This window comes from Myxocyprinus asiaticus, chromosome 29 (assembly GCF_019703515.2).
Source record: "Myxocyprinus asiaticus isolate MX2 ecotype Aquarium Trade chromosome 29, UBuf_Myxa_2, whole genome shotgun sequence".
Lineage (NCBI taxonomy): Eukaryota > Metazoa > Chordata > Actinopteri > Cypriniformes > Catostomidae > Myxocyprinus > Myxocyprinus asiaticus.
This window is the reverse complement of record NC_059372.1, coordinates 42,436,745-42,455,315: the sequence shown is the minus strand read 5'-3', so window position 1 is coordinate 42,455,315 and position 18,571 is coordinate 42,436,745. Positions and strand designations below refer to the sequence as shown.

Sequence of the window (18,571 nt, the reverse complement as noted above, 5' to 3'; positions counted from 1 at the left end):
ATGAGCATTGAACACTCTGTTTGTAGTAGCGAGCAGAGCGCTAATCCACTATGTAGTGCAGAGCACATACAGACTACATATTTTAGGGATGCAAACTACTCACCTTTTAGCTAAAGTCACGTTTTCTTGAGCTAATTTGCCCAAATTGTTTGCTAAAATTTTCCATATTAAAATGACTTGAAAGGGTTACTTAAGCGTAAACACTTAAAAAAGCTTAAATGCAACAAAAAACATTCCTTGAGTAAATAGTTTTCCTAAAAATATATGTCCACATATGTGGACAGGGGGACTAATTTGTGAATTTTTAAATAATACCAAGCTATAGAAAGTCAGACTTATTTTCATCAAATTGTTTATTATGTTTCCAGGAGTGTTGGTTATTCATGTTTTTGAGCGTTACAGACATTACATCAGAAATTAGTATAAATAATTCTGATTCAAAGTAATGGCCAGCATCATCCAATGATAATCACATGGCAGTGGCCAACCATGTTAAAATAAAATTGTGCATGAAATATTCTGAATGTATGTGCTGATTATCATTGTCCCATGTCTGTCAAACATGTTGAGTGATCCAAACATCATCTGCAGCCTGAAACTGAACTTTAGTCTGATTTTAGGAGTGTATGTAGAGCTATAGCATGCTCCCTTGCTCCCTATTTAGTGAATGACTTAACCTTCAGTGTGCTGTCTGTCTGCTCTGGTCTCACCTTATAACTCCATATAAAGCTTCTGAAAGAAACATTTTTCAGATTTTGGATGATCCTCAATGTGATAATGCACAGTAAATATAGGATTTCTAAGGGAAAAAATGCATTAAAGTACACATTAGTGTACAGTGTGTTTAGCAGCATTGAGTTTTACGATATATTACTCAAATTTTAAAATGGCATATCGGATGAAACTAGAGACTCTAATCTTTTGACTCAAACAGGTTTCAATGTAAAAACTTAATTAGGTTTCTTACCAGATGTGGTTATGTTGGCGTTTCTCCCAAAGACAGACTGCTGTGGTTGGCATCATGTTGTTTTGTCATATGACTCCGTGTGTCAAAAGTTTAACCCTTTACTGACAGCGCAGAGTCTCTTGAACTGAGATCAGTTGGTTTAAATTCATTTAAATTATGCGTTGCGTGTAGTGAAGCGTAAATACAAGGTTCACACGTGTTGGTGTGGTCGCACAAGGTTAAATACGACAAACAAATCAACTGAAAATATACATCTGGAACACATGCTATGACCTTCTCACCTATTTCACTTCTCATATTTCAATTAATAATAATAATTCCTTACATTTATATAGCGCTTTTCTAGGCAATCAAAGCGTTTTACATAGTACAGGAGGATTCTCCTCAACCACCACCAGTGTGCAGCATCAACCTGGATGATGGGACGGCAGCCATAGTGTGCCAGTACGCTCACTACACACCAGTTGTTGATGGAGAGGAGAGTAGAGTGATGTAGCTAATTCAGGGATGGTGAATATTAGGAGGCCATGATAGATAATGGCCAATGGGGGGAATTTGGCAAGGACACCGGGGTACACCCCTACTCTTTACGAGAAGTGCCCTGGGATTTTTAATGACCACAGAGAGTCAGGACCTCGGTTTAATGTCTCATCTGAAAATAAGGTGCTTTTTTACAGTATAGTGTCCCCATCACTATACTGGGGTGTTAGGACCTACACAGACCACAGGGTGAGCACCCCCTGCTGGCCTCACTAACACCTCTTCCAGCAGCAAACACAGTTTTCCCCAGGAGGTCTCCCAAATAGATACTGACCAGGCTGAACCCTGCTTAGCTATAGTGGGCAACCAGGCAGAAGCTGCAGGGTGATATGGCTGCTTATTTAATGAAATAGCAGCCTTTTGTGGTTTAATAATCACATTGGGTCACGTAGCGACCTGCTTTTCTGGAGGTGAGAAGCTGCCTTCAAAAACACACAGAAATGGAAAGGGCTTCTAAATAACCCTATTTTGATGATAAAATTGAAATAAACTCTTGATATGAAATTCGGGGGGGAAAAAACAGGTATTGGTATCTGCAAGTACCGAAAAGAAAGTATCAGTACTCATACTCTAAAAAAAAATAAAATAAAAAGGTATCTGAACATCCCTATTCATGATACATAGTGCTTTTTTGCCATTTTGGAGATTTCCAACCCCAGTCCCCATCCACTTCAATTAAATGGAAAAGAGCAGCTAGGATATTCTTAAAAGCAACTTTTTGTGTTCCACAGATGACAGTAAGTCATACAGGTTTGGAACAACATGAGGGTGAGTAAGCGAGGACTTAAAGGAATGTTCCGGCTTCAATACAAGTTAAGCTTAAAAAAAAACGTTACCACAAAAATTAATTTCTACTCGTGCCTCCTTTTCTTTAAAAAAAGCAAAAATCTGTTTTACAGTGAGACACTTACAGTGGAAGTGAACAATTTTTAATGTTAAAATACTCACTGTTTCAAAAGTTTAGCCAGAAGACTTAAACAATATGCGTGTAAACGTGATTTCAGTGTGATAAAATCACTTACTAACCTTTTATGTGTAAAGTTATAGCCAATTTTACAACTTCGTTGCCATGACGATGTAATGTCAACAAAACCAAACCCTAAAACGACTGTAAAAGTGACTATTTTAACAACTTCACGGCTCAAATAATACATAAGTTTTAACAGAAGAATTAATGTAAGTGCTTTTATAAAATTATAAGATTCACATTTCTGTGTTTAAACCCTCCAAAAATTGACCCCATTCACTTCAATTCTAAGTGTCTCACTGTAACAGATTTTATTTTATTTTTTTTAAGGACGAGCCTAAATAAATTTATGTGGTAATTAATATTATGCCACAAATGCTGTCAATTGAGCTTAACTTGTATTGAACCCGGAACATTCATTTAATGATAAAGAACTTTAATTTTAGGTGAGACATACCTTTAATTCCAGTTATGTTTTATTTGCAAGTAAGCTACAGGAACATATCTCATATGATTATGAAATGCATTTTTAACCTGATAATTATTATATTTTACTCTGAGATATACCAAAAGGCTGTGCTAACGTGGGTTTCTCAACTGTTACATTGTGTTTTTATCTGTAGCAGTGGAACAGGCTCCAGAGGCTACGCAGCTCTTTAGTGAAGGGCTATGGCGCATCAACACGGCTCGAGTGAGCTCTCCCGGGATGATCAACCCCCTCGAGTCGTCTCTCTCACAGATCACGACTCCGGAGTGGAAGATGTAGATGACGACTCCAGCAGCCCTACCCTTCCTGTGGAAAACTCCACCATCTATGTGGCTTTCAAAGGGAACATGAGTGATGAGGACTTTCATGAGAAGCTGGATGCCATCTTAAATGGAATGCCAGATATGCTGCTACTAGGTCAGGCTATGCTTTGAAACCATGATTAATGTTAATATGCTTGGGAATGATGGATTGGAAATGAAAAATGTTTCACTGAAGTTTGCAAGCTCTTCTAAGTTTATAAGGATTTAAAAGGTGTTTTGGGATCAAGATGTAGACTGCTGTTTCAGGATTTCTTCCTCGAGTTACTTAAGCATATAATGTTGGTGGTGAACAGCTTTCTGTGCTTTAGTGTCATCAGTTGCTCTGGTTCTGATAACTGCAACGGCTTCTGGCATGCGACACACCATAAAAAAATAAGGTTCACTTTGTTGCCGCGATTCGGCACGAATGTTCGCTTCAGGTGAGAATGGCTCTTTAGGAATCTATTGTTTTGGTTCAAAATGTTGATCGCGGTGAGAAATCACGGCGAACAATCGTGTTTGGTGTGCAAAGGCCTTAATGCTTTGAAATGAAAGAATTCTAGTGTTTTTGCTAGGGTTGGGAATTGAGTCGAATAAGAACCAATTCCATTTTTACAAAAATACCCAAATGTAATAATTCCGACTCTAAATTCTGATAGGATGAGCCAAATTAAAAGGCATTGTACAATGACTATATCAATGCACCAGTTGCTACATTGCTTGGCAACTGTTACAGCCTACCTTTAGGATAGTGAACTTTATAACTTGGCGGAAGATTAAATTCCTTATAATTCTCATCCCTAGTCTTTGTTCTGTGTTTAGTATGGAGGATGTACTTTCAATTAATATCTGTTGGGACTATTGGGACTATAATATTGCTCTTGAATTCCACTCTGTGTCTTATGTAGGTACTAAGAGGCTTGAACCTGAGCGAGTGGAGCCATGGAACAGTGTACGAGTCACTTTCAACATCCCAAGAGAGGCAGCCGAGCGACTGCGTCTGCTGGCTCAAAACAACCAACAGCAGCTGCGAGATCTGGGCATTCTCTCAGTGCAGATTGAAGGTATGGATGTGTGAGATTTTACACAAACAAACCATTCCCTTCTGCTCTTACAATTACAGACACAAGATATATCGGTGGCCAATGTATTATTTGCAGATAACTAAGTAATTATTGTTACTGTCGATAGAGAATATTACAGATCATAATGTTAAACGAATTTGTTACGGTATATTTGCTTCTGCCATTGTTTTTTATTGTTGTTTAAGGTGTTTTTAGCCAAGTTAGCATTTCATGTCGCTCCAAGTAAATTTTACAAGTATAAAAAATCTTAATATATTAATGTGCACCGGGTTAGTGACTGAGTTTAAATATAATTAGCATATGTTGTAGCATGCTTCTAGCAATAACTAAACCAAACAAAATAGGCATGAGCAGATTATTTTTGAAATTACATTTTTACAGTTGAATTTCTTTTTTTTTTTTTTAATCTTAGCTTTTGTTCTCTCTAATTTTATATTCGCCAATGTGTTAATTGGTCTGTCGGGTTAATATAGGTGAAGGAGCCATTAATGTTGCTGTTGGACAGAACCGAGGTCAAGAAATAAGGGTCAATGGACCGCTCGCTGCACCTGGGCAGATGAGGATGGATGTTGGCTTCCCCATGCAACAGGGCCAGGGTAACTATGCACAAGTGTCTAACTTTAATAAAAGGCTTATTGCAAGTAATACATTTATGGTAGACCAATGGTCACAGTAGCACGATTGTTAAACATTTAAAGTGATTCATGAATGAGCGATAGGGACAATATATAAATACAGTTGAATTCAGAAGTTTACATACACTTAGGTTGAAGTCATTAAAACATTTTTTAACCACTCCACAGATTTAATATTAGCAAACTATAGTTTTGGCAAGTCTTTTAGAACATCTACTTTGTGCATGACACGAGTAATTTTTCCAACAATTGTTTACAGACAGATTGTTTCACTTTTAATTGACTAAATCACAATTCTAGTGGGTCAAAAGTTTACAAACACTAAGTTAACTGTGCCTTTAAGCAGCTTAGAAAATTCCAGAAAATGATGTCATGCCTTTAGGCAATTAGCCAATTAGCTTCTGATAGGCTAATTGGAGTCAATTGGAGGTGTACCTCTGGATGTATTTTAAGGCCTACCTTCAAACTCAGTGCCTCTTTGTTTGACATCATGGAAAAATCAAAAGAAATCAGCCAAGACCTCAGAAAAAAAGACTGTGGACCTCCACAAGTCTGGTTCATCCTTGGGAGCAATTTCCAAATGGCTGAAGGTACCACTTTCATCTGTACAAAGAATAGTACGCAAGTATAAACACCATGGGACCACGCAGCCATCATACCGCTCAGGAAGGAGACGCATTCTGTCTCCTAGGGATGAACGTAGTTTGGTGCAAAAAGTGCAAATCAATCCCAGAACAACAGCAAAGGACCTTGTGAAGATGCTGGAGGAAACAGGTAGACAAGTATCTATATCCACAGTAAAAACAAGTCCTATATCGACATAACCTGAAAGTCTGCTCAGCAAAAATTCTGAATCAGCTTTATTGCCAAATATGCTTACACATAAAAGGAATTTGTCTTGGTGACAGGAGCTTCCAGTGAACAACGAAACAAAAACAATACAAAAACAGCAGCAAGACATAGATAATAATAAAAAAATAAAACTAATTATACATATACGTACAGACACACACATACATACATACACATGGTAGTGCAAATCTAATGCAATCTGTTATGTACAGTGCAAATGTTTTTTTTTTTTTTTCCAGAGGAATGAAATGGCGGAAGAGGTTGGATCAAATCAAATCACTTTTATTGTCACACAGCCATATACACAAGTGCAATGCTGTGTGAAATTCTTGGGTGCAGTTCCGATCAACATAGCAGTCGTGACAGTGATGAGACATATACCAATTTACAATAACATCAAATTAACACAACACAATTTAAAGTCTAATATACACATAATTACACACAACAATATACAAATAATAACATACACTGTACAGTATACAGTACACACAATATAGATAAACATTATTCAATAAAAAAGTGTATATAGTATGTATAGAATGTACAGTAGGTTGTATTGTACTGTATTGACATTCAGGCTGTCGGTTGATAGTAAGTTGTTAAGAGAGAATCTAATATAATAATATATATTTTATGACAGTCCGGTGTGAGATATAGAGTAAGAGTAATAAAGTGCAGTGCTGATGTATTTTGATCGTGGGAGATCAAGAGTTCAAAAGTCTGATTGCTTGGGGGAAGAAGCTATCATGGAGTCGGCTGGTGCGGGTCCTGATGCTGCGATACCGCCTGCCTGATGGTAACAGTGAGAACAGCCCATGGCTCGGGTGGCTGGAGTCTCTGATGATCCTCCGAGCTTTTTTCACACACCGCCTGGTATATATGTCCTGGAGGGAGGGAAGCTCACCTCCGATGATGTGTCTGGCAGTTCGCACCAACCTTTGCAGTGCTTTGCGGTTGTGGGCTGTGCTATTGCCGTACCAGGCGGAGACGCAGCCAGTCAGGATGCTCTCTACAGTGCAGGTGTAGAACCGTGTGAGGATGTGGCGGTTCATTCCAAACTTCCTCAGCCATCTCAGGAAGAAGAGGCGCTGATGAGCCTTCCTCACAACGACTTCAGTGTGGATGGACCATGTGAGTTCCTTAGTGATGTGGATACCCAGGAACTTGAAGCTGCTGACTCTCTCCACTGGTGCTCCATTGATGGTGATGGGACTGTGTTCTCTGTCTTTTCTTCTGAAGTCCACCACAAGCTCCTTTGTCTTACTGACGTTGAGGGAGAGGTTGTGCTCCTGACACCAGTGTGTCAGAGTGTGCACCTCCTCTCTGTAGGCTGTTTCATCATTTTCAGTGATCAGACCTACCACTGTCGTGTCATCAGCAAACTTAATGATGGCATTGGAGCTATGTGTTGCCACACAGTCATGTGTGTACAGAGAATACAAGAGTGGGCTGAGAACACAGCCCTGTGGGTCTCCAGTGTTGAGGGTCAATGATGAGATGTTGCTGCCTATTCTAACCATCTGGCGTCTGCTTGACAGGAAGTCCAGGATCCAGCTGCACAGTGAGCTGTTTAAGCCCAGAGCCCGGAGTTTCTCATCTAGCTTGGAGGGCACTATGGTGTTGAATGCTGAGCTGTAGTCTACAAACAGCATTCTCACATAAGTGTTCTTTTTTTCCAGGTGGGAGAGAGCAGTGTGTATTGTAGATGCAATGGCATCATCAGTGGAGCAAACTGCAATGGGTCTAGAGAGAGAGGCAGCACAGAGAAGATGTAATCTCTGATTAGTCTCTCAAAGCATTTGCTGATGATGGGGGTCAGAGCAACAGGACGCCAGTCATTTAAGCAAGTGATTTTTGATTGCTTTGGAACGGGCACAATGGTGGACGTTTTAAAGCACGTGGGGACTACATACAAGGAGAGGGAAAGGTTGAAAATGTCCGTAAAAACACCAGCCAGCTGGTTCGCGCATGCTCTGATGACGCGGCCCGGAATGCTGTCTGGGCCCGCAGCTTTGCGGATATTCACCCGTCGGAAGGATCGGGTTACATCCTCTACAGAGATGGAGAGTGAACTAACCTCTGTAGCTTCGGCCGCGAGAGCTCTCTCCGCGAGGGTGGTGTTATTTCCCTCAAAACGAGCAAAAAAAAGTATTTAGCTCATCCGGGAGAGAGGCAGTGGTGTTCATGGCGGAGTTTTTATTCCCTTTAAAGTCCGTGATGATGTTAATTCATGGATGGATGGATGTGTTGGATAAATATAAAAAAGACTAAACTTTGTATTGCACATAGTTATTGCTCAGTGGGACAATTTAACTGTTCATGAGATGGATAGCCTGAGGGAAAAAACTGTTCCTGTGCCTGATGGTTCTGGTGCTCAGAGCTCTGAAGCTTCAGCCAGAAGGCAACAGTTCAAAAAGGTAGTGGGCAGGGTGAGTGGGGTCCAGAGTGATTTTTCTAGCTTTTTTCCTCACTCTGGAAGTGTATAGTTCTTGAAGGGGGGGCAGGGGGCAACCAATAATCCTCTCAGCAGTCCGAACTGTCCTTGTAGTCTTCTGATGTCTGATTTCCTAGCTGATACAAAGACAGTTATTGAAGTGCACAGGACAGACTCGATGACTGCTGAGTAAAACTGTATCAGCAGCACCTGTGGCAGGTTGAATTTCCTCAGCTGGCGAAGGAAGTACAACCTCTGCTGGGCCTTTTTCACAATGGAATCAGTGTGGGTCTCCCACTTCAGGTCCTGTGAAATGGTAGTGCCCAGGAACCTGAATGACTCCACTGCTGCCACAGAGCTGTTTAGAATGTTGAGGGGGTTCAGTGTTGGGGTGTTTCTCCTCAAGTCCACAATGATATCCACCGTTTTGAGCGTGTTCAGCTCAAGGTTGTTTTGACCGCACCAGACAACCAGCTGTTCAACCTCCCTTCTGTATGCAGACTCATCGTAATCTCGCATGAGGCCGATGACAGTGGTGTCGTCTGCAAATTTCAGGAGCTTGACAGAGGGGTCCTTGGTGATGCAGTCATTGGTGTAGAGGGAGAAGAGTAGTGGGGAGCGCACACATCCCTGGGGGGCACCAGTGCTGATTTGTACAGGTGCTAGAAGTGAGTTTCCCCTGTCTCACAAGCTTCTGCCTGTCCATCAGAAAGCTGGTAATCCACTGACAGATAGACATGGGAACAGAGAGTTGGTGTAATTTATTCTGGAGTATAGCTGGGATGATGGTGTTGAAAGCCAAACTGAAGTCCACGAAAAGGATCCTTGCATATGTCCCTGGTCTGTCCAGATGTTGCAGGATATGATGCAATCCTATGTTGACTGCATCATCCACAGACCTGTTTGCTCAATAAGCAAATTGAAGGGGATCTAGAAAGGGTCCAGTGATGTTCTTCAGGTGGGCCAACACCAGTCTCTCAAATGATTTCATGACCACAGACGTCAGGGCGACAGGTCTATAGTCATTAAGTCCTGTGATTTTTGGTTTCTTTGGGACAGGAATAATGATTGAGTGTTTGAAGCAGCATGGGACTTCACACTGTTCCAGTGATCTATTGAAGATCTGTGTGAAGATGGGGTCCAGCTGGTTAGCACAGGATCGAAGACACGCTGGTGAGACGCCATCTGGGCCTGAAGCCTTCCTCGTCTTTTTGTTTCCGAAAGACGCGGCTCACATCATCATCACAGATCTTAAGTGCAGGTTGAGTAGCAGGAGGGGGGAGGAGGGGTGTTGCAGGAGGTGTTTGTGTGAAGTGAAGGTCAGAGTGGGTGTGGGGTGTGAGATTGGGCCTTTCAAATCTGCAGTAGAACACATTCAATTCGTCAGCCAGTTGTTGGTTCCCTACAGGGTTGGGGGTAGGAATCCTGTAATTTGTGAGTTGTTTCATGCCACTCTACACTGATGCAGGGTCATTAGCTGAAAACATGTTTTTCAGCTTCTCAGAGTATCTCCTTTTAGCCACTCTGATTTCCCTGTTCAGTGTGTTCCTGTTCTGATTGTACAAGACATTATCCCCACCCCTGTAAGCATCCTCTTTGGCCTGACGAAGCTGCCTGAGCTCTGCTGTAAACCACAGTCTGTCATTGTTGAACTTTAAATAAGTCCTAGTAGGAATGCACATATCCTCACAGAAACTGATATATGATGTAACAGTATCTGTGAGCTCATCCAGGTCTGTGGCTGCAGCCTCAGAAACACTCCAATCCGTGCAATCGAAGCAGGCTTGTAGTTCCCGCTCTGCTTCATTGGTCCATCTCTTTACAGTCCTTAAAACAGGCTTGGTTGATTTTTCATTTCTGTCTGTAGGTTGGAAGAAGATGAACCAGTCCCAAAGCTGCTCTAGGGACAGAGTGATATACATCCTTTATTGTTGTGTAACAATGATCCAGTATGTTCCTGTCTCTGGTGGGGCATGTGATGTGCTGTTTGTATTTGGGCAGTTCACGTGTGAGATTTTCTTTGTTAAAATCCCCAAGAATAAGAATAATAACTGAGTCCGGGTATTGTTGTTCCATGTCTGTGATTTGATCAGCCAGCTGTTGCAGCGATGTGTTCAAACACGCGTTTGGCGCGATATACACACTCACCAGAATAAACGAGGAAAACTCCCACGGCGAGTGGAAAGGCTTACAGTTAATAAAGAGCGCTTCCAAATTAGGACAGCACATCCTCTTTAACGTTGTTACATCTGTACTCCAACTTTCATTGATGTAAAAGCATGTTCCACCACCTCTCATTTCCCCGTTATCTCCGTGATGCGATCCGCTCTGAACAGCTGGAAGCCCGGCAGATGTAACGTGCTGTCCGGAATGGCTTCACTCAGCCAGGTTTCTGTGAAGCACAAGGCAGCAGAGTTTGAAAAGTCCTTGTTTGTGCTGGTGAGGAGATGTATTTAATCCGTTTTGTTAGGAAGAGAGCGGAGATTCTCTGTGAATACTCGGCAGCGCTGTTCGAAATCCACGCCGTTGGAGTTTGACCAGTGCACCGGCTCGTCTCCCTCGCCTGTGTCTCTTGAACAACAAAGCCGCGCCTCCAACTGAAATGTCTAGCAAAACGTCTGAATATTCAAAATCTGGGAAAAGATTGTCTGGTACATGCTGTTGAATGTTCAGCAGTTCGTCTCTGTTAAAAGTGACAGGAAAAAGATTACTAAACACAGGACAAACAAACAAAAACAACAAAAGAACTGAGGAGCTCCACACCGAGGCAGCCATCCACAGCGCCATCATGATGATTTGATGATTTCAAAGAAGAAGCCACTGTTCCAAAAACGCCATAAAAAAGCCAGACTACAGTTTACAAGTGCACATGGGGACAAAGATCTTACTTTTTGGAGAAGTGTCCTCCTGAACTGTTTGGCCATAATGACCATCGTTATGTTTGGAGGAAAAAGGGTGAGTCTTGCATAGGATTGCAACGGTATGAGATTTTCACAATACGATAACCGTCTCAAGAAATATCACAGTTTCACAGTATACGGTATTACACAATTATTATTATCAGTTACAATGACCCTTAAAGGATTGAAAACAGAAGTTTTTTTTTTATTTGTTTTATGGAAGTATGTGTAAAAAAAAAAAAAAAGTCTCCCTTTTGAAAATAAATAGAATAAATAAGAAAGCTAACAGATTTATAATAATAAACCGAATTATAAACATGATAAAAAAATAACATGTAACTATATGATGTTATATAACTAAAGCATGTTAGTTTACATGTTAGCATAACATGTTAAATTACTAAATGAAAAATAACATCAGCTGTGTGAGTTTTTAATGTCCTATGATTATTAATAATTAACATATACTGTAGGTGCGTGACAGCACAGCCAGACTGCTCCTGTCTGTACCTTTAACTCAGTGGTTCTCAACTGGTTTTGCTTCGGGATCTAGATTTTACATTGGAAATCAAGTGGCGACCCACCATAGTAAAAACGTAACCTGTATTTAATGTATCCTGGATCGCATTTCCTTTTATGTTGCATAGTTTTGTTCATGGTTTTCAAGTACACGGACATGCGTCAAGTGACATTATTTTTGTTGTTGACGTCAACAACAAAAGTGACAGGAAGTTTTCTCTCCCCCCTTTTAATAATTGAAGAGCATATTTACTTATATGAGCCCATTATTATCCCGTTTGTTTCCTAATTGCAAACTTAATTCAGAATATACATATTACACAGGGGGAAAGGCTCCTCATTACCATGGTTAGGTCAGTGTAGCTAGTCTTAAATAATAGTAATAATAATAACAAATTATAATATTTATGAAAAAATAAATACTAGCTGAAACACATCTTGAAACTTTAACTACAACTGCCACTGTTGATATAAAATGAGGTCTAATAGAGTCTACCTTTTATTTCATATGAATCTGTAACATTTTGTCAAAATATAACAGTTAATTTTAAAATCGTGAAACAATTTTGTAAAGGTGATGATGTCTAATGAAAAAAAATTAGCGCATAGCACAGTGTTGCTCTTTTCCTCCTCAGTGCTGTTTGGCATGTCAGGGATGCCTACTGTTTGAGAGGTTCGACTTGATTTCCTCTGTAACGCTTTAAACTAGAAAAGTCTCACTAGAGTTGAAATTGGTCACATCAGTTTTGAGGTCTGCACTCCGTAATATCAAGGGAAGCCCGGTGGTTGCACACGCGCCAGAGAGTTGATCATGATCGCGAGCTGGTTCCATTACACTCGTGCGAAAGTGCAGATGAGAAGCCTTTAGCTGATTGCGAGATTATCATTAAATCTGCCTCGGCAGTCCTAAATAGGCTATCACTTGGGCGGCCGCCGAAATATCTTCAATGGGAGAACCATGGCATTGTTCTTTACCTGCTGTCCGCGACCCAGTCCGAATAGACTTGCGACCCACTTTTAGGTCGCAACCCACCAGTTGAGAAACAAGTCTGACGAGTCTGACAGGCAGTCGAGGAGGAAAGGAGATGTGCACACGCAGGTGAGATTCTTCGTCCGGTTGCCTTTTTTTTCTCAATACCGTAGATAAGCAAATGTGCATGGTATGAAAACTGTCAATTTTCATACTGTGGTATACCGTGAAACCAGTTGTAAAGGACTTCACATTCGGAGGGGAAGGAGGACACGGGGAACCGGTTTCTTCGTCTCACAAGTAAGACTTTTAATTAACAAAACTTGCAGCATTACAGCAATGCAACAGCTTCACAAACAGTCATCAGCTTCTCAATGTCTTGTCAGTGTAACCACAGCTCTGTCAGCATCACAGTAACTTTATCAGCATCACCATAACTTTTATCAGTGTCACAGCAGGTCTCTTGTCCCTGACTCTCTCTCCATCTGCTGGTGGCATGGCTGCTTATATACCGCTCTCCCCATGCTCACTGGAATTAGAGACAGGTGTTAGACATAATCTAGCTCAGGTGTAAGCACTCTTATCACTTTCTCTCTCTCTCTCTCTCTGGATGGATGCTCGACCACGCCCCCGCTACCAAACTGGTATATCGCTGCAAGCCGAAGAACACCATACGCTGAATCACCTAATCAGCAGGAGAGAGAGATAAAGGGGATCCGGAGACGGCAGTTCGAGAGAGAGAGAGAGACACGCACGGCCGCTGTGTGTGTGTGTGTGTGCGTGCGTCTGTGTTTTATGTTATGTTTCAGTTCTTTTATGTCAGTAAAGGCCTTATCAGCAGATTTCAAAAAGTGTCCAATACCTCCCACTGACCTAAAACCCATAAAAAATTCATATTTTAAAAACAAATGGCAAACTGAGTGGGATCAATGCACCATGAACAAACTCCATGAAATCAGCCCTATTGTTGGCAAAAGAAGTTCCTCTCTGTTTTCAAATGGCTGGGACCAGATCGTCTACACCCGCTGTCAAATAGGTCACTCCAGGATGACACACAAGTTTTTAATATTGGGAAAAGATTCACCAACATGTACCTTCTGCCAAAATCCATTATCCCTGAAACATATTTTATTAGACTGTACTGGTCTTAACCCAATGAGAAACCTTTTTTTATTCAGTCAGCACTCTGGAAATTTTTTTTAACAAAGTCAAACCGAACGCAATTTTAGAGTTTTTAGGAAAAATAGATTTTAAAAACCTTTTATAGAATTCCTTACACATTTCTCGCCATGGAAATAGCCATAGAAGCTGGCATGGCATTAAAAACAAACAAACAAACATGTCATTAAAGCCAGTTCCCGCCGCCTCCTTGCCCATCCTGAAACTGTTACAGATATATTGAAGCAACATCTCAAGACATCAGCCAGGAAGTTAAAGCTCGGTCAAAAATGGGTCTTTCAAATGGACAATGACCCCAAGCATACCTCCAAAGTTGTGGCAAAATGTCTTAAGGACAACAAAGTCAAGGTATTGGAGTGGCCATCACAAAGCCCTGACCTCAATCTGATAGAAAATTTGTGGGCAGAACTGAAAAAGCGTGTGCGAGCAAGAAGGCCTACAAACCTGACTCAGTTACACCAGTTCTGTCCGGAGGAATGGGCCAAAATTCCAGCAACTTATTGTGAAAAGTTTGTGGAAGGCTACCCAAAACATCTGACCCAAATTAAACAATTTAAAGGCAATGCAACCAAATACTAACAAAGTGTATGTAAACTTCTGACCCACTGGGAATGTGATGAAAGAAAGAAAAGCTGAAATAATCCATTCTCTCTACTATTATTCTGATAATTCACATTCTTAAAATAAAGTGGTGATCCTAACTGACCTAAGACAGGGAATGTTTTTTATGATTTAATGTCATGAATTGTGAAAAACTGAGTTTAAATTTATTTGCCTATGGTATATGTAAACTTCAGACTTAAACTGTATGATCGATGCTGTTAACTAGCTTAAAATATTAATGTAAAAAGTAAGTTTTCAGTGCTGAGTATACTGTATGTTCTATAAGCATTAGTGTACTAAGATAAATTACATGTATGCTGAAATATGTATGCTGTTATTTTCCAGGTGGAATGCGAATGAATAGCCCTTCAGTGTCCATGATGCCCCCCGTAGCTAATATGGCTGCACAGGGTATGGTACCGGGTAGTGGTGGACAGATACACCCAAGAGCACCAAGACCACCTTCACAGACAGGTAGAGGTCAAATTTTTTTCACACAAACTAATCTTTATTCCACAGAAATGAAATGATCCTATTATGCTCCATGCTGTGTACTTATGCAAATCTCAAATCAGAAGACAATTTTACTAATTCATTAATTTTGTTAATTACAAAAAAGTCACTTCTCCTCTTCTCCCAATTAAAAAAATTAAATAGGAAAAATACAAATGGCAATCATTTTACTTTTAAACATGAATTAAATTAATTTGATTGTTATTACCGTATTAAGGATGTCCCGAAAAAAAAATGTTGTAGACTGAGTATAAGTACCGATACTTTCTTTTCAGTACTCATAAATACCTGTTTTTATTTTTATTTATTTTTTATTTTATTTTATTTTTTTCAGTTTTCAAATACAGTATTTTGAGACTGATTATTTGAGGACAACGTGTTTGTTTCAGCAATTTAAATGTTTCAGTTACTCAAAAGACAACTTAAAAAGTGTCATTTTTGTCAGTCACAAAATTATCAATTAAAAAAGAAATTCACAGAAAAAAAAAATAGATTTTTTTTATATATAAATATAATCACTGTAAACAAAACAAAGAGAGCTGACCTGCTGACTTCATTGGTTTCAGCAACTGTAACTCACAAGATATAACAGTTAGTAATAGTTTTTAGCTCTCACATTGGTTAAAAATCTAAAATTTCACAGAAAAAAACAATTATATAGCTGCAAGCAGCGATTAATGGGGGGTTCAAGCCTTTAAGGTCCTTTTAAGTACATATGTAACAGATATTAAGTATTAATTAGACTGTGTCTGTTTGCAACTAAAACAATGAAAAAGTGCCTTCATTTTCAGAAACATTAGGTTAGGTAGCCCAGAGAGATGGTATTTTTTATATTTCTGACTGTTTTAGCGCCACCAAGAGGCAGAGGTACCCAATTTTCTTCATGTGTCCTCAGATTGACCTCCTACATAAGTGTTTTAAATTTGGTGATGATATCTCGTTTTAATCATGTAAGAAAAAGTGGCAACCCCCACTTTGTACGTTTTGGCATACTGTTGCAATGGTGCATCGAAAGTTCAAACTTTTTTGATAATTATTGAGATTGGGACTCCAGAGAACCTTTCTGCACTGATTTGGTTCTGATCAGATGAACGGCCTAGGACTAGTTCAAATAGCTGCTAAAAGTTGATTGGTTGATGGCGGTCATTTTTTCAAACTATGTGACTGTCTTCACAGAACTTGATGGCACCTTGGACAAAGACTGTGCATGCAAAATTTCAAGTCAGTTGAACCAACTGCTCCCTAGTTAGAGCATTTTTTAAATTTGTAATTATCATAGCGCTACCAAGAGGCAGAGATATCCATTTTTGGTGTGTCCTCAGAATGACCCTATACATATTTGTACCAAATTTGGTGATAAAATCTCATTCCGTTCAAGAGTTATAACCTTTATAGTAAAAGTGGCCATGCCCCCTATGTATGTTTTGACATACCTTTGTGATGATGATGAATTGAAAGTTCAAACTTTTTTGATAATTATTAGTATTGGGACTCCAGAGAATGTTTCTGCACTGGTTTGGTTCCGATCAGGCGAACGGCCTAGGAATAGTTTGAAAAAGTAGTTTTGTTAAATAGTCTCAAATATTTAACAAACGATTTGATTCACACCAGTGGTTCTTGAGGCAAAGTTGTTCAGAAAGAGGAATTAAATAACGTGTTTCTTTGTGAAAGACAGCTGTATATACATCAGTTTACACGGATTTAACCCTCTGGGGTCTGAGGGTGTTTTGGGCCCTGGAGAAGTTTTGACATGCCTTGACATTTGTGCTTTTTTCAGTTGCTTAAAAACATATTAATGGCTAAAGTCTGATAACACTGTATTCAGCACAAACTGGGCTACAATAATATGTGAGCAGCATGTATGTACATGTTTGTATTTTTGAGAAAATAACGTTTATGCGTGGTTTTTGAAAAAACACAAATTGTAAGTCACCGAAATAAGGCCATATAACACGTACTAAACATTTGTTCACAAGACTTTTGAGAACTGGATCTTGTAGCCTAGAGTTTTTGCTACAAAAATGATGTTAAAACCATCCTGATCACTCATTCATACAAAACAATATAGTCATTTAACTTTTGTAAGACACTTTTAGTGTTAGAAAGGCCATATGCGAGGAGGCGTGAATGATTATGAATATTGATGTGATTCACACCTGAAGAGACAGAGACCCCTCCCCTGAGAGAGAATGAATGTTTGTAGCTTATTCACAAAATCAAGTTTAAGCTAAAAGAAGTAATCTGACTATACATTTTCTTTACATAAAGACTTTACTTAAAAACTTTAGACCTACACTACCATTTAAAAGTTTTAGATCAGTAAGATGTTTTAATGTTTTTAAAAGTAGTCTCTTCTGCTCACCAAGGCTGCATTTATTTGATCCAAAATACAGCAAAAACAGTGATACTGTAAAATATTTTTACAATTTAAAATAACTTTTCTATTTGAATATATTGTAAAATACAATTTATTCCTGTGATCAAAGCTGAATTTTCAGCATCATTACTGCAGTCTTCAGTGTCACATGATCCTTAAGAAATCATTCTAATATGCTGATTTTTTTAACATGGGCATATTTACAGCACATTTTACACCTGAACAGATATTTGCAAGCACAAGCTTCGTTGATGATAATGAGGCAGCATAAACACTAGTTAAAATATAATCTAAACATTCATATTATTTTTATATCATATTACATATCATATTTATATCATACAGCATACAATTTAAATACCTGCTTTAGCCAAAACAACATTTAAATGTAACTAAAACTTGCCTATTAGGACATATTTCAAATTTCAATACTCTGAATATTGGCTGGCAAGTCTGGAAATAGTCCAACTAGTAAAATATGTCCATGTTTATATAAAATAGCAGGTCAACTAATGTAAGTAAAACTAAATGACTTACTCATCCGAAATTGTATCCTCGGCTGGATCAAGTCGCTCTTCAAAATGCAAATGTTCCTCGTCGGATTCCCGCTCTTCTTCTGAGGAAAATGTGAACTCTTCATCACTATCCAGGAGCTTCCTCACCTGTGTAGCGTGCTGTCTTCCAAATGCGCAGAAAAGTGAATGAACTTGATGTTTTTTAAGGCACTGTTGGGGGCGTTTACCATTTGCATTGATCGCCTCAGCACATTACCGTATGAATAGCGCGCTCTGCTGGTGGGTGTGATCTCATTAGAGATAATTAGCTGAGCCAGGAGAAACTGTACATCGCTTTGTTTCATACAGATTACATTGCAGGAGAATATTTGTTTTAAATTTGAATTGTTTTATTTAAAAGTAGACATTTTAAGCTTTCTTTAGACATATGTTGCATGTTTCTCTGATAAGTATTCGTGGAGTTTCAGTTCATTTTTGTGACGTGTTTCAGAAAGATGCTCGCGGAGACAGAGACGGCTGAAAGCGCACCCTGTCTATTTTCTTTATTTTACAAAAGCACAAGGTGTTGTTGTTATTGTGAGTGTACACAAATAAAAGTAGACCCTTTATAGTCTCTAATGATGTCTTACACTTATCTGTATGCCCAAAAATATTTTAAGTTTTTCTTTTTTCCAGCAGGACAAAACGGCGCGTCCGTCGACCCCAGAGGGTTAAAATGCGATA

The 18,571-nt window shown here is 39.4% G+C and overlaps 1 protein-coding gene across 3 annotated transcripts in view; it reads left to right on the top strand.

The window, feature by feature from the left end:
• LOC127419779 (nuclear receptor coactivator 6-like) overlaps positions 1-18,571 on the top strand; it is a 44,311-nt gene that overhangs the window by 4,235 nt on the left and 21,505 nt on the right. For 2 of the 3 annotated variants that reach the window (XM_051661498.1, XM_051661497.1), the window contains exons 2-5: positions 3,098-3,378; positions 4,172-4,327; positions 4,822-4,944; positions 14,789-14,917. In XM_051661498.1, coding sequence (XP_051517458.1) covers positions 3,144-3,378; positions 4,172-4,327; positions 4,822-4,944; positions 14,789-14,917 — 643 coding nt within the window. In that variant the 5' untranslated portion in view covers positions 3,098-3,143. Of the gene's footprint in view, positions 1-3,097; positions 3,379-4,171; positions 4,328-4,821; positions 4,945-12,964; positions 13,424-14,788; positions 14,918-18,571 lie in introns of those variants that run through there. The other variant, XM_051661499.1, reaches the window with a different exon arrangement.